At 39.1% G+C, this 16,657-nt stretch overlaps 1 protein-coding gene across 3 annotated transcripts in view; it reads right to left on the bottom strand.

The window, feature by feature from the left end:
- The window catches only part of LOC149213932 (medium-chain fatty acid ethyl ester synthase/esterase 2-like), a 424,233-nt gene that overhangs the window by 66,835 nt on the left and 340,741 nt on the right, over positions 1-16,657 (bottom strand). For all 3 annotated transcript variants that reach the window (XM_089392144.1, XM_089392145.1, XM_089392146.1), the window contains 3 exons: positions 9,098-9,154; positions 8,860-8,990; positions 8,664-8,747 (listed from right to left, as the gene is read on the bottom strand). In XM_089392144.1, the coding sequence (XP_089248270.1) occupies positions 8,664-8,747; positions 8,860-8,990; positions 9,098-9,154 (272 nt within the window). The remainder of the gene's footprint in view (positions 1-8,663; positions 8,748-8,859; positions 8,991-9,097; positions 9,155-16,657) is intronic.

Below are 16,657 nucleotides of genomic sequence, written 5' to 3'. Positions count from 1 at the left end.
TTTATGAGAGTTGGAGAAGAGAAGAGAGGAGAGGAGAAGAGAAGAGAGGAAAGGAGAGGAGAAGAGAGGAGAAGAGAGGAGAGCTTGGAGGAGTGAAGAAGGAGGAGCTAGGAGAAGGAGGAGGAGCTTGGAGCAAGAGCTTGGAGGACTTCATCTACAAGAGCTAAAGAGGTAAGTTCAAACCCCAAACTCCCTTGTTTTTTTGAAAAAAAAATTGTATTTTTCTCCTCCCTCTCCTACTCTTTCCCATTGTTTCTACTTGCTCCTTTATTTACAGGTTGTCCACCACCTATATCCATATTCCAAGATGGTGTTCTTTTGGCTTCTATGCATCATTCCACTCTTGGTTTTAATGATGGCAAGGGTGAGGAATAGAGGGGAAGAGGAAGGGGATGAACTTGGTCCTAATAGTAGTGACCCAATGTATGATGAGGAGGAAGGGTTTGAAGAGGAAGGGGATGAACTTGAAGGGGACACTGAAGCACAAGATGGGAAGGTACATCAAATCCCTTGTGGAACTATGTGACCAAACTTGAAGGGGGAAAGGGTGGTGGATCTTACAAATTTTTGTGCCCTCATGGTTTTCATGGAGGAAAACCATATACGGGTTCATATACCCGTCTGAGGAGGCATCTTTGTGGGGTGTTGGAGAGTGATGAAAAAAAGGGTTCTGTGGAGGTAACCATTTGCCCAAACATTTCAAGTGAACAAAGAGAAAAATACATCCAAATAGAGATGGCTGCACAACGAAAAAACAAGAAACAAAAAACTCATTCTGAATCAAGTGCAACCTCTAAATTTGGTAGTTGCCCATCTCCTCATGGTACTTTTGCAACCTCTGGAGGTAGAAAAACAATAGGGGATTTCCTTAATGTTGCTGGGAGGGATGATGTGGATGGAAAGATAGTCCGTTTTCTTTGTGCTTGCGGTGTACCATTCAATGTGCTTCGCTCTCCCTATTGGCATGAAATGGTAAAGGCCATCAATGAAGCCCCAAAAGGATACAAGGCCCCCAACTATGAGAAAGCTAGAACAGTGTTATTAGAAAGAGAAAAAGCTAAGGTTCAAAGAGCTTTGACACGTTTTACACGAGTGGGTGGATTCTGGGGTATCCATTGTATCAGATGGGTGGACAAATATTAGAAACCAACATTTGATAAATGTTCTTGGTGTTTCTTCTAGTGGTGCAGTATTTATTGCATCTCATGACTCCTCCTCCATCAGTGCAACTGCACAAAACATTGCAGATCTCCTATTGAAATCAATCAAAGATGTTGGTCCGAATAATGTGGTTCAAGTGATCACAGATAATGCAGCAAATTGTAAGTTAGCAGGAAAAATTATTGAGCATACTCATCCACACATCTTTTGGTCTGGGTGCCTGGTTCACACATTGAACCTTTTGATGCATGATATTGTGAAACACAAAGATTGTGGGTGGATTGCTGAGGTTTACAGGAAAGGGAAGCAGCTCATTAAATTCATCACAGGGCATACAAGGGTAAACTACTTCTATGGCACTTACTCCAAGTTGCAATTGCTTAAAATTGCAAAGACAAGATTTGCTAGTTATTACCTCACCTTTAGGCGGCTAGTGAGGGTGAGACAAGCTTTAACTAATCTGGTGTGTGCTGAAACATGGGATGAAATTAACACTGACACAGATGGTGCTAATGAAGTCAAGGACACTGTTCTTGACAGTTACTTTTGGTCACAGGTTAAATATGTTTTGCAATTCACCAAACCAATTTATTACATGATCAAGTTTGCAGATTCAGATCGACCAGTAATTGGGGAGGTGTATGAGCAAATGGATAGCATGTTGGGGCAGATTAAAGACATTGTTGAGCCTAGAGATACCACCTTGTACAATTATATTCGTGAAGAGGTGGAAAACCGATGGGATATGCTAAATGTTCCATTGCATGCATTAGCATATGTTTTGACACCTAAATACTATCATCCATCATGGCTTTCAAAACCAGCACCTGGGGGGGGAAGCAGAAAAAACCACACCAAGATAAAGAGGTTCACGAAAAATATATGGCTGCATTGAGTAGATTAATCCCTGATAATGAGGAGGCTGCATTGGTACGGAGACAGGTGAGCAACTATACGAGCAACACTGGTCCATTTGGGAGCATGCATGCAATTCAAGATCGAGAGCATTTTTCTGCTCTTGAGTGGTGGAACATGCATGGAGGGCCTACTCCACTTCTACAGAGTTTGGCATTGCGGGTGCTATCACAGGTGGTAAACACTTCTTCTGCAGAGAGGTGTTGGAGCTCTTATTCTTTCATCCACAGTGTTAAAAGGAACAGGTTGAATTTAGACCGGGCAGAGAGCTTGGCTTATGTTCATTACAACTTGCGATTGTTGTCCCATTACTGTGAAGATGCAAAGTCTAATAAAGACTTGTTGACTTGGGACAAGAATCCAGAGGAGCCCAATTTGGAGGATGGAGTGTTGCGACTAGAGCAATTAGAGGATTCTCTTATCCAGGTATGTCCATTGTGGTATGAATTTTCCAATTTTCCCTTATAAAGCATTTCTCTAATTCATGTTTTTAATTTTTTTGTTAACTAGTGTTTTTTTTTTTGCATGAATTTTTTGAGTGATTCTAGGATGATGACACGGGTGTTGATATGCCACAACCCCCACCCCCATCTGGTCCCTTGGTTTCTAGGTTCCATGGTTCAACACCAACGGCAGGGGGTTCTTCTTCATCAGTTCCAGTGCCACGACTTACACAGGGACCATCTTCTTCATTGCCACCACGTGGAGGCCCGCCATCACGTTCTATTCGTGGTGGAAGGAGGAGAGATTAGTAGATATATTCACAATCTACTTCTTTTTGTCATAGATTACTCATTAGACTTGTAGACTTGTGAATTTGAATTTTGAACCTTTTTGGCTTGGCGGTGACCAAGTGACATATTTTGTAAACATTATTATTTGAATTTTGGACATGACAAATGTTGACAGTTGCTCACTTGCTAGATAAATCATAATATGCTCTATGTTTTATGTTTTATAATATGCTTAAATGTTTTATGTTTTATGATATGCTTAAAAATTTGATGTATGTTTGTAATAGCTAGAATATAGATGATTGTTGTACATACTAGTAACTACAATGGAATCATGGATGCCATATCTATCTTGATTTATGCAAAAATATGCATGTTTTCATGTCTTCTACAATTAATTTGGTATTTGGGATGTTTGTTTTGAGTATAAATGCAAAAAAATATAAAAATATATATATATATAGCAGACGCTTCCGTGGACGCTTCGCTTCCTAGATTTTTGGAAAATGACGCTTCTGCGCTCCGCGCTTCCGCTTCGCGCTTTCGCTTTGCTCCCGCTTCGTGCAACATTGACTGAGCAATAAAATGAGTACAAGAGGTGATCAGACATATGGCACCTCGACTTGCACAAGGCAAGTGAAGAAATACTCTCAGAATGACAAGAATGTCCCTCTGCGTGGACGTTGCTACTGTGTTGTTGTTGCTGCTAGAAAACAAATGATGATTTGGGGCTGCTCTCCTCCTCGAAAAATGTTGAAACTCTGGATTCGGGCTCTACTAAAGAAACCCAGAAAAACTCAGAAAGCTTTCCTGGAATGGCCGACCCCCAAAAAACACCCCCTTGGGGTTCTACGCAGTTCCTCAGTGCCCAACGCTGCCATTGAAAGAAACCCCTCTAAACTTTGCCTGAAACACCACCAGAAACCCTGCCAAAATCCTCCAATGAAATAGGAGTTGGACCCCTGCTCAATCTCCCAGCATAAATCCACCTGCAAACCCTAATCCAGCACTGCAACCAAAAAAAACTGCGTCCCTCTCCAAGTGCTAAGCAGTCCTCCAAAAAGCTAATGAAACTGATGCTGAAATGATAATAAAACTACTGCTGAAATACTAATGGAAATACCTTGCCCGAGCAGGCACTCAAAGTCCCCCGGGGCTAAGGGTGAGATCTCCGAACAGAGACACTCGATGCACTAAACAGTGCTGCAGACTAGCCAAACAGCCAGCGTGCTCAAAAGTCAAAACGACTAGCTCCAAATGCACATAACTGAATGATACAAAATGAGGGGGCTCCTGTCCATTTTATAGCCTCTGCCTCTCACAATCCCTAGGCTCACCTCATCCTATGTAATTCCCCTCTTGCCACGTGTTCTTTTCCTCCTGCGCAGTGCTTCCATGTGTCTGCGTGGGCTCCATTTCTGCGTCCCCCTTTGGCCCCCGTTGGCTCCCCTTTAAGTCACAATGTTGTGCTACCTAGGAAGTGACTTTTATTCTAAAGTGAGTTATTTTCCCCCTTCCTCACTTTTTTATTTACAAATAACTATAGAAGGCAAAAATTGAACAAAATCGAATATTCTAATTAGCCATAGCTAATTAGGAATATTACATCGAGAGTGATGCAGTTTTGCGCAGAGACCACGCAGAGGGTGATGCAAAGCCTCTAGTTCAGTAGGATCAGTCACTGATTCTCCCAGTGACAAGGTGAGATCATTTCACCAGTCTTTTGTTCAGTATTCTCTCTGTATCGGATTTCTAGTTGAGCATCCTAGAATTGTACTCAGGTTTTCTCCTGCATAATAATAAAACCCTCAGAGTTGCTGCACCAGTTTTCCCACATTGGGTTTTTTCGGGGACTATTGTCCAAAAATAACAGTGTCCTATATTTTTCTATTTTCCTTGCTCAGTTTCTATGTTTCAAAATCATATTTAATTTGGTGTAGGTTGCTTCAGTAATTTACTTCAATGTTTCAAGAAGAAATCTTAAATAAGTTTGTAATGTAATTTACGATCTAGGTGAAGTACATTCAATTGGTTGTAGTAGGATTCCTGAGAAATTTAGATCTAGGAATTTTCAAATGGTATCCTCATAGCCCTTCTTAGAAAGCCAATCACCTTGCTTTCAAAGAAATCAAACCAATTATTTCAGCCTCTCTTGTGAATAGGCTTTAGGAATCACCCCACATCTTATCATGGATCCATCTACTCTTGTGATTCCTCTCATACCGGGTATCCTCCCATTGGTGAAAGTCTGTAAAGAGTACGGAGCTTTAGCTGAGGTGACAACGGGCTATCATTCCATTGTTGCCCCTTGACCTAGTAGTTGCTCTATAGGACCCCTCCTATGACCCCTGCTAGTTTGAGTGGTAACATTTTGGCGTCGTTTTCAAGGACACAAGACGTGTGCCTTGTTCCTCATACAACAATATTGATATATGATTTTGGCAACTCTATTGGAAGAACAAAGCCCTAGTTCTTCATTAAACTTCAAAAGTAATGCTTGTAGGGTGAAGCAAGCATCTATCAAGCCATTTGATTCACCATGGCGACTCCATTTTAATCCTAACATGCAAAATCATGACAAATGGTGTATTATCAAGAAGAGAATACCCTTGCCTCTCCATTTGCAAAACTCAATGATCAAGACTTTTGAAATCTACAAGAAATTGTGGACCACCATGTCGAATTTTGTGAAGATTTATTGGAGAGCATGGACAAAGACTTCATGCTCAGGTTTCATAGGATAGCACAAAGACAACTCTACATGACAATATGTGCCTATGAGAAGTGTTGAGAAATCTAGGACATAGCAAGTAAGTGATATCTCTTCTATTAGTAACTGCTTGCGAGTGCTATTTTTTACTTCTTTAGATTAGGATCTTCTTTTATTTAGGTTATTAGTGTTCTTCTTCATCAAACAGCTACCAATGTATAAACCATAAAGAGACAAGAGACAAGAGACAGAATATACGCTATCAGCTAGGGCCAAAACCTCTCACTCTTCAAGAGGAAAACCCAAAAAAATCTTCTTCTTATAGAGATTTCAATTGACGAATACCAAGACCAAGACCCTTGACTTAGTTGCCACTCTAAGACTAAGATACCAAGCCTTCTTCCTCTACCTTGAGTCAACAATAGTCAAACCCTTTGCTTGTTGTTACTTTCTCTGCCTCCTTGCTGTAATTTATAGGTCTTCAACTTCGACTTTCTTGGCCTTCTTACTGCAATTTTATAGGTCTCTTTCTCGGCCTCCTTACTGCAAATTTATAGGTCTGCAATTTTGCACTAGTAGAGATATTTTTAGCGTCCCTCCTTATCTTCTAGTCCCTCCTCCTTCGCTTGGCAAGAGGCTTCCTTGATGAGGCTTCACACTTCTCTAACTGCACTTCTCTAACCATAGACCTGATGTACCTCACACTTCTCTAACTGCAGACCCCTGTACCTTGCACTTCCATAAGCACAGACCCCTGTACCTCGCACTTCTCTGAATTTTCTGTGTTCTGAGATTAGGTCGAGCTGCCTATTTATAGTGTTTGGAGTCTCATAATTAGCCGACATGACTTTTGGTGAACTGACATGTCCTTTTTATGAAGATATTATTATTTCTTTGAATCTGACCTATAGAGGATGCTTATGCTTGTCTTGGAGGGCCGTTTGACACTTCTATTGAATCATATACAAGTGTATCATGCCTAGTAAGAGTCCTTCAAACATGACATCGACTAAATTTGAATTTAATGACTAGATGACTCAATCCTAAAGGCTCACAATGGGAGCCATTACTAAAATAAAATTCCTTGCACATGAAACCCATGGGACAAGCATTACAATAGTTTTATTTTTCTTTCATTTCATCAATTATGTAAAATCACAATTACACATGTTATTATGAAGACCAAACCTAGTTACTTTTCAACAAGAAGGACCCTAGTCGACTCTTTGAATTGGCTAGCCAAACCTGTGCCTTTAATATTTTGACTGGCCTTATGAATGAAAAATATTATAATCAACTGCAAAACCCTATAGAATATAATCAGTTGGATGAGCAGGTTGACCTTGAAGAAAATTCAAGTGTGGAGGGCCATCATGACAGTAAGGAATATCTGGAAGAATGGAATCCATCTAGAGAAGATCATGATGACCATAATGTCATAGAGGACCTTCAGGATGCAAATTTAAGGCTTGAGAATGAGAATGGCATGAGTGAAAGCCTCATTAAAGACCATAAGGATGAAAACAAGGGAAATGGGAACTTTCATTGAAGATAAGGGGTTTGAAGATATGAGTGTTGTAGCTCCCTGTGAAGGAAATATTTCTGATTTCTTGTGCGCTAATGAGGGAAAATGGGATGTGGGCAGCCATCATTTTGACAATGACCCTATTTATGACACCGATACGGAAAATGAGGGTGAAATTGATTCTCCTAAGAATCTCCTTAGCTCCAGGATATGACTCGTAATGATATACCTACTCACACCATTGAAAGGGGGAATCATTGTTTTCCACACATGAAGAAGGTTCATCAAAAATAGCGGGCCCCATTTATGCAGCTTCTTTTGCTTCTGTTGACCCATTCAAGTGTCCAAGAAGGCGTGGAGCCCTTCTATGGCCAAATACAGCTTAATTAACCACTAAAATTAATCTCTAATCATTCTACATGATAATTAACTCAATTTTACATTCATCTCGAAAAAACAGAACTTAGAATTCTCTAGAAACCCTAACAACCTCCTTTCTATAAAAGAGCACTTCATTCACTAATTCCTCGTACATTCTTCAGCTAGAGGAGCTTCCTACAGCCACAGCAAACATTTTATGTGTTTTATTTCATTTTCACCACATGAGCATCATGTATAAAGGCTGATTTTGGATGTATAGACTGATGTATAAAGGCTAATTTTGGATTTTGCATCATGTAATCATCTATAGGAGTTATTATAGATATGGTTTTCCTTCTTAAATGTGATTTATGTCTATCACTCATTTCTTTTCTCGCAAGATAATGTGTTATTTTTTTTCCAGGGGGCAGGGATTTCACAATTGCAGGCATTCCCATTTCAGAAAACAAGTAAACATTAATTGCTGTGCAACAAAGCATAGTTCTGTGTGCGTTGCAGTGATAATAATACAAAGAAATAACTTGACATAAAGTAAGAAGGTGTGTTGTGAAGAACAGTCGATTAATAAATATGTAAGGCAGTTACAGAACAATGGCATGTCTATTCATATAGTTCCAGAGCCAATAGAGATTCTCCCTTCTTTTATTCAATATGTTTTTGTTCCTAACAATGATAGAGAATACTACAGGAAGGGTTTTGTTGGCTGCACTGTCGTAAATTTGATTCTTCCCACTAAACATCCTTATTAGCTCTATCATCTTATAATTTTGTACACTACTGATTGAAAGATGTTTTTGCAATGTTGCTCTCAAATCAGCACACTTCATTTACTTTGATAAATGCCACGCCTACATGATCACATGTACAAAAGAATGGATGTATATTTTACAAATGTGAGGCAACCTACCCCTTGTGTTAACGTAAAGCTACTTCAAAGAAAGTGAAGAGAACGTGCTTTCATGGGACTCTGGATCAAGAGTATATAAGTTGGATGTAAGGCGGTCAGCACAAATTACTAGTCAACTGTAATAAAATTCAAGCTGCTAACAAGCCTGCCACCTAAATATACACCCCTTTTATTTTGGAATTTAAAAGCCAAAGATGTGGTCAAGCCAGCTTCACAGTAGTGGAGGTATTCATTTACGCTTTAAATATTTATCCAAACCATAGTTGCGATTGTAATGAGTTCAAGAACAAATAACATAGCTTAATCTGAATATCAAATCACAAAACATACCAGATACTACCCGCCATTAATCCCTCAAAGAATGCAAGATGTCCTCCATGTAGTGTAGTGGCAAGAACAATATTTTTATTTGCCCTTCAAAGACAATGGAGCTTTTTTATTGAAGTTGCAACAGATGATATAAGATTTTATGCAAATAAAAACTCCAGAAAAAAAAATACCCATTACCACAAATGTAATTTAATACCTGCATTCATCCCATGGAATGGCCTCTTTTGTGCAAACAGGATCATCCAAGGCATTCACACAAAGTAACGGCACTGACACAGTACTGAGAAATTGGGCACTGCTGCATTTGCGATAATATGTATCCACTGTCTGTAAGAATTACAAAGGAGCAATGGTTCTCATAATCTCATTAGTTTTTATACCTGGATGAGTCAAAGAAGATAATAAAAAAAGGCTAGGTTTGCAAAAGATATTACCTCAAATTTACCAATACGGCAGGTAAAATAATTGTCAAAATCTCTTATAGAGTGTGACTGTCAAACCATTACAGATTAATTAGCACATACTTCACTTGATCAATGCAATTACAACAGAAGCAAAATAAACCATGCTTTTGTTTCAGGAGGACCCTAAGTTACACATGAAGTTTTAGAATAAGAAATCCTTTTGAGCTATATTCTTTGGGACATCATACACAGTATACACCTTATGCAAACCTAGGGGCGAACACTAAAGCAGCTTATTACACCGGATTGTGCTAGAAAGAAATGACTGCCAAAGAAGCCTTTCTTTTTATTGAATTATATAGGTCGCCATATTATAACTTGTTAGTTAAGATCATATTCATCTTAATGGAAACTAATGGCGTAATATTATAATCAAATGAACGTTTCAAAAGATAGTTATTGATAAGAAGTCAGAAGGAGCTTATCGCAGCTGTCAGTTGGAAGACAGTTATATAAATCTGTAGGTTACGAACCACCAAGGGTATTAAGAGAAGACTCACACTTATTATTCTCCTTACTGAGGTGATGTAAACGTTATTTATCTGTGCCACTATTTTATATGACATGCAGGAGGTAACATGTGATTTCACCTTGTGCTAATCAATATGATCATGATCAAAAGGACTCCAAAATTCCATATATTTAGCCAACATGAATACATATAGAGCCATAAAAATAGATTAATTGTGACACATTAAGTTAAAAGTTAAAACCAATTCAAAATAGTGTCCATTGGCACATGTCAAAATGCGACATCTACTGGCAACAAATAAAGCCTATTGACTCTAGTGTCTTGAATACTTCTCTACTTTCACTTTCAAAATCTATACAAGACTCCATTAAAATTAAAAGATAGTTTAAAGTTTTAAACACATCCACTAATTTTATTTTGAAATAAAATTTTACCCCTGAAGACTGGAGACTGCACACGATAAATACCAGTAGTCCCATACACATGATGCCATCCATAAACGGAATTGCACAATTACTAGATTGATATACAGGGAAACTGGAGTTTTAACTTCTATCATAACTTTTAAAAGCAAAGCTTTATTTTTATCATTAAAAAGAGCACGAAAGACATAGTTGAAGTGACCTCCATACCAATGATATTGTCCCAATGCCATGATTAAAAGCTAGATTTTAGAGATAATCATAAAAGCTGAAATACATGAGGATTTACATACTCACTTCCTGTAGATGAGATAAGATTACATAAATATCTTAATGTCCAACAAATAAACAAAATATTGGTCAATGGGACTGAACAAATAAGTACAATCAATGACAAGCACCTGCAGGACTGCCAAGGGCTACTTTAAGAGCATAACGTAAGCTAAACTAACCACACACAAGGAAGTGTTGTATGGAAAGCATTTATGCAGACTACAAACTTAGATGGCCCCATTCTGTATAAAGCTCACAAAGATTTATGCCATTTCTTATATCAATATTCGTGTTTCTTATTTGCTCATAAATGGGGCACACAAGCTTTACAGATACATGGGATATGTTGATTTTTTGTCGCGTCAGGAGGTATTACCATATGGCCTAAAAAAATTAAATAAATTTACTTTTGAGGTCTCAAGTCAGCCCAGGAAGTCAAGTCAGTTCAGGGGGTGAAAGGGTGTGTCCCTTGTGTAATTTTACCCCCATTCAACAAGTATATATATTTGATGTGACCTTTCATTTTGACCATCAAGCAAGTCTTGTATCTCTCTTCATCATCTCTCTTGGACAGCCGCACATGTGATCTATAACGACAAGTTTGACCAAGCTTATCTGCCTTTTGACCAACCTAAATTGACTGGCCATTGACAGCAAAACAAGGCCACAGGGCCTGCCATAGACTTTGAAGAGGAAGCCGAGGCCTGTTGGATGTTGTTGAATGTTGAGGGTGGCCATTGTTTGACTGATATTTTGACTTGGATATTGGCACAGATTTCTAGACAAATTGTTGATTTGTAAACCTTGCTGAAGAACAATTTCTCTTAAAGAAAAGTTGTTGGATTTTCTCCCAAGGTTGGGTTTCCCAAGGTAAAAATATTCTCTATTGTGTATGGTTGTCTTTCTATGATATTTATTGTTTCTGTTATATTTACTGTATAAATTGTTAATAGTTTCTTAAGTGCAATTGTTCAACGATATCAGTGGCATAAGAATACTATGTGAAAATCATTACATAGTGATTATCTGACTGTAAATAGTATTCTATTATCCTCTTGTAGAAAAATCAACATGGTATCAGAGCTTTGCTGAAAGAGCGTCCATTAAAGTCAACCTAAGAGACAAGTGTTCAGCAGCTTGGTTTTCAGATCTCGTCAAAATGGCACCAAGTCTCAGAGTTGAAAACAGGTTAGTGTTGAGAAATGTAACTAGTATCGGTCTTCAAAATCAGATTTGAGTCATGATGTAATGTATTTGTCAAAAAGAAAGAAAAAGAAATATTATTATTAAGCATGGATTTCATGCTTGGTTTGTTTGTTTCTAGGTCAAAAGCACCCAATGAGTGCCCTAGGGTTTGTATCTTAAGTCAAAATCAAAGTCATTATGAAAAATACCCTTCTTGGGCTCATTATGTCAGAGAAAATATTTTATGTTAAAATTATGTCTTGTCCCTCCTCCGTCATGTCGGCCCTCTTCAACAGTCTAGTCGGCCTCGTGAAGTGACACATCCACCTTGTAAAGACTATATATACGGAGCACTTTTCTTATTGTGAAGATCAAACCAACTAACATGAATTCAATCTGAAATTTCTGTTGATGAAGGAAGTACGAAAAAAGCATAAAAGGAAGAGCTATCTATTGAAAGAAAATGAAAAAGGAGGACCAAAGTATATTGCAGAACAAAAGTATATTAACAGAAGTTTGCTAGTATCAATGCAGGACCGAAGTTTGCTAGTATGATTGCAGGACTGAAGTATACTTGTATGTTGCAGACAAAAGGAAGACTGAGACCCTGAAATCTATGGTATAAAGATAGTTGTCTTAAACATCTTTTGGAAGGCTGACTTGATGGATGGAGGAAGGTCTTGGTCTAGGTCAAAGGGTCTTGGATGTCTCAACTTGATTTGGTTCTACTATTGAAGAAAAGTTTGACTGGGTTTTCCCCTCAAAGAGGGGTTTTGCCCTGGCTGAGTGCCTACATCTTGTGTTCTCTTGTTGTGTTTATGCTCTTCATTGTTTGGCATTTGTCCTGCTGATAAGAATATAATAACTACAAAAGAAGAATTGATAAGAAACATCACAAGAAAGTGTCAAGGATAGAGAAATCAAATTACTAAAATCTTAACCATGCTACCCTAAGTATTTCTCAACAGTTGGACGGTGCCATCAACTTCAGATCTTGGAAGACCGGGATACTCCTTATCTTGGAAGAGAATGAGCTTCAGGATCATGTGGAGAAAGTCATTCCAGTACAAGGAGGAGCTGAGGAGAAAGCCAAATATAAGAAGAATGAAGCCAAGGCGAAGAGAATGACAGTAGACTCCATAAAGGACCACTTAAAGAGCAACAACACTAGTAGGAAATTAACCTTGATACATCGTCTCTGCAATGTCATGATGACTAGATCATATTTTGTTGTCTCAAATCTTATGATAGTCTCCCAGATCAAAGATGAGCTCGTAGCCATTAGAGACACCACTGATGATACAGAGCTTCTTATAGTGACTATAACTGGATTTCCTTCCTCGTGGGAGACATTTATTCATGGAATCTGTGCATGAGAAAAACTACACAAATTTGATAAGCTATGGACTGATTGTCTCCAAAAGGAGGCCAGATTATTGTCCAAGAGTAGCTTGCAGAATCCACAAGATGATGAACAAAAGCCCTTATACAAGGAAAGGAAAAGGAAGAAGGAACATTAGAAAATTCGTTAAGAAGAATATAGGTAGAAGACCTGCTCCTACTAAAGATCAGAAGAAGAAGGATATGGCAAAGGTCAAGTGCTTCATTTGTCATCATTTTGTTCATTGTTACCCACCACCTGTGGGCAGTGTATATACGAAGAAACTTTTCTCCTAGATGGTCCTCAGTCGGCAACCAGTAACCCCATGCAGCCACCAAATAGCTTGATGTGCCATTTTCTCTATCACCTGAGCTAGCCATGTCGTCCGTCGCCCACCTGCCATCAAAGTATGATTGAAGGTGGGCCTTCCAACCCCAAAGGTATGACTTTTCATTGGTTGAGTTGAGTAATTTGTTTCCTTTCCATGGACACTTTTGGGCATGGATTGCTAGGGGAATTCAGCAGAAAGAGTGGGCTAGGTCAATGCTCATCTCCCATGCCCAATTTGGTGTTTAGCCTTGTATCCTAGTCCTGTGGGATCTCCTTTACTAGCCACTGGCTTTAGGGTTGGCACTACATGAGAAATCCTGATTTTGGTTGCGTGGTCCCGCTTCCCGGCACCACATACATCACCCCTTTCCACTCATTTTGACCCCATCCATCATTTTTCCCATCTAGGTCCACATAGGGTTGTCTCCCCCTCCCCTTGTCCACACCTTGGGTTGGGCCTGCAATGATGCCCTGTAAGTTGATATAGCTAAAAGAAAAGAAAAAGCATAATTTGGCCACTCTCAATGGGAAATGTACCGCAAAATGCAAATTATGGTCGAGAAATACAAATTTAGCATGTCAGCAAAAGCCAAACATGAGCTCTACCCTTGTTGAAGATGTTGAAGGAAAGATAACTAGGTTCGATCTTCATAAATGTACTTTTGATATTTGTATTTATTCAAGAAAAGAAATAATATTTTTATAATATATATCAATGAGTTTCTTGCTCATTGAAATAGGTCTAGCACTATTTAAAGTGTTACAGGTGAGTCAAATAGTCAAAAGAGTAAGTTGAAGACCTTAAGGGCATGTTATACCTTGTATGTATATGTATTATGGTCAAGAGAATACGTCCAAGCAAAGTCACAAGTCTCCTCCAAGCAATGGCACCATCAAGAAGCTCATCCAAGCAAACAACTCCACCAAAGAACCATTCGAAGTCTACTCTACAAGTCGGCCTACAAGCAGCAACCAAGTCGGCCTAATGAACAATCAAGTCGGCCTAAAAAGGAGGGACATGTTGAAGTTTCTAAGTTTACTTAGTGAAACCCTCCATGCAATTTATCTAATTTATTCCTACCTACTTATTATTTTCCTTAACAAGTTATTTACAATGTAAATATTGAAAATAAACACTAGTGCATGCTCAACATATTACAGATCAGCAACTAAAAGAAACAAGAACAAACACACCATATGACAACATTATTTTTGGACTAATGTCTCCGGAAAAACACAATGTGGGAAAAACCGGTGCAACTATCTGAGGGTTTTCTTATTAAGCAATATCAGAGTACAATCTGGGTGCCGAAACTGGCCTAGCCAACAGAGAATTTCCTTGGCAGTAATACCTCTCAGTTTCTGACAAATCTACTAGTTGAAACCCAGAATAATCCTATTGGCAACTACTCAGCACCAATCTGCTCCAGAAACCCCAACATCTGCCCAATCTGGAATGTGTCGACCTCTCCTAGCCCAGTGAGCGCACAGCGTTAACCTATCTTGGCCTGCGTCAGCCTCAGGAGGCCCTGTGTCAGCTCTTTGAGCCTCTACGTCAACTATGTTGGCCCCTCTGGTGCTCTGTGCAACACTTAGTTGCCTCTGCATGGCCCTACATGAGCACTGGCTACTCCTGCATCTCTCTCTCTCTGGCTGCTCTGTTGCTATCCCGACACTATCTCTGCCTCTCTGTCGCTTTGTACTCAATGCCCCTCAGCTGCTCTCTCGATCACTGATTCTATCTCTCTTAGCAAACCCTGCTCTAGAGAATAGAATGACTGATCACTCTGGTGTATTCTCCAAGTGACCCTCAAGCCTCGTCTTATACATTTCCTGTTGACATCTCAACGGTCGAGATTAAGTCCCTAATCAACGGCTAAGATTAGATTTGCCTTGATCCATGTCTTCTGGACCACTCTAACACAGATTCATATTAATACACATTAATATTTTATTTTCCCTGAGTTTAGACTTAGGGACTCCATTAAAAATATTAATTATTTTATTATCTCTTGATCTGTTTAAAATTTGCCCAAACCCTTTCTGGGTATTGGAGATCTCATGTGCCCCAACCTCTCCACTAGATTTCATGATTAGAGCACATTCGATGCTACCCCAAATCAACAAGACAAACCTTTATTTGTAGAGTTTTTCCACTCCTCATACAACGTACAAAAAGAGCTCTGAAATCAACGTAGGAGAAAGCAAGAAAAACAAGGTAAATGGGCCTCCAAGGACAACGAGAAAGAAGGGTACAGAAATGAAGTTAAGAAGGTCATTTCTAGAGCAACTACAGCCACACTTGTGAGGTTAAGGAAGGTCTACCTATGGCTATAACAACAAAAAAGCATAGTTCACCATATCTCATTGTTTTGGGTGCAAACAAGATCTACAAGGCCTCCCTCTAAGAGCGAAGGTGAAGCCCTCACAGAAGAAGGAAGAAGGAACAAGACCGAAGTTGAAGGGTTGTTTTCTAGGGTCGAAAACAATCACATATGTGAGAATCAGATCTCTTTCTGCAGTCACAACAACCCTACATTACAGTCATCCAAGTTAGTTGACTGGTGAAGAAAAGAAAGGAACCATCATAACGAGAAGCGTCTCATCAAAAGTATCTTCTCTAGAGCAAGGACTACAAGGTTACTAACAAGTTACAAGAAGAATGAAGTGTCGGAAGTAGGAAGACGAAGTGCCAGAAAACGAAGTGCTGGAAGAAGTGTCGGAAGAAGTTCCAGGGCATATGGTGCAAAAAGAAGTGGAGACTTGACTTGTGCTTGGAGGATCTCTTAATTAGGGATCTAGGGTTTGGCATTGATCAATAGAACCTTCAATAAGAGAAATTCACCAAAGGGTTTTCCTCTCAAGAGTAGAGAAGTTTTGGCCCTGGCAGAGAGCCAACATCTTGTGCTCTTGTTCTTATGTTTTGGTAGCAGTTTGATGAAGTACACACACATCCATTAATAAGAAGAAGAAGATGATTAAGCTAACAAGAAAAGGTAAAAAGACTCTACAAATTGTTATCAAGTAACGAAGAATCTAGGGCAAAGTAGTGTAGTGTGATTCTTCGTTACTTGATAACAATTTGTGGAGTGTTTTACCTTTTCTTGTTAGCTTAATCTTCTTCTTCTTATTATTAATTCATGTGTGTGTACTTCATCAAACTACTACCAAAACATAACAACAAGAGCACAAGATGTTGGCTCTCTGCCAGACCCAAAACCTCTCTTCTCTTGAGAGGAAAACCCTTTAGTGAATTTCTCTTATTGAAGCTTCTATTGACCAATGCCAAACACTAGACCCCTAACAAGTATATCCTCCAAGCACAAATCTAGTGCTTCCCTCTTTCTGCACCTTGTTTCCCGGCACTTCTTCAGGCACTTACTTTCCCGACACTTCTTTTGACACTTCGTTCTTCTTTCAATTGTTGGTAAGTCTTGTTATACTTGCTCTAGAAGACATACCTTTGA

The sequence above is a fragment of the Pinus tabuliformis genome, chromosome 1_1, assembly GCF_031772625.1.
Source record: "Pinus tabuliformis cultivar Carrire ecotype Pingquan chromosome 1_1, CPIR1, whole genome shotgun sequence".
NCBI lineage: Eukaryota > Viridiplantae > Streptophyta > Pinopsida > Pinales > Pinaceae > Pinus > Pinus tabuliformis.
This window is presented reverse-complemented; position numbering and strand designations above follow the sequence as displayed.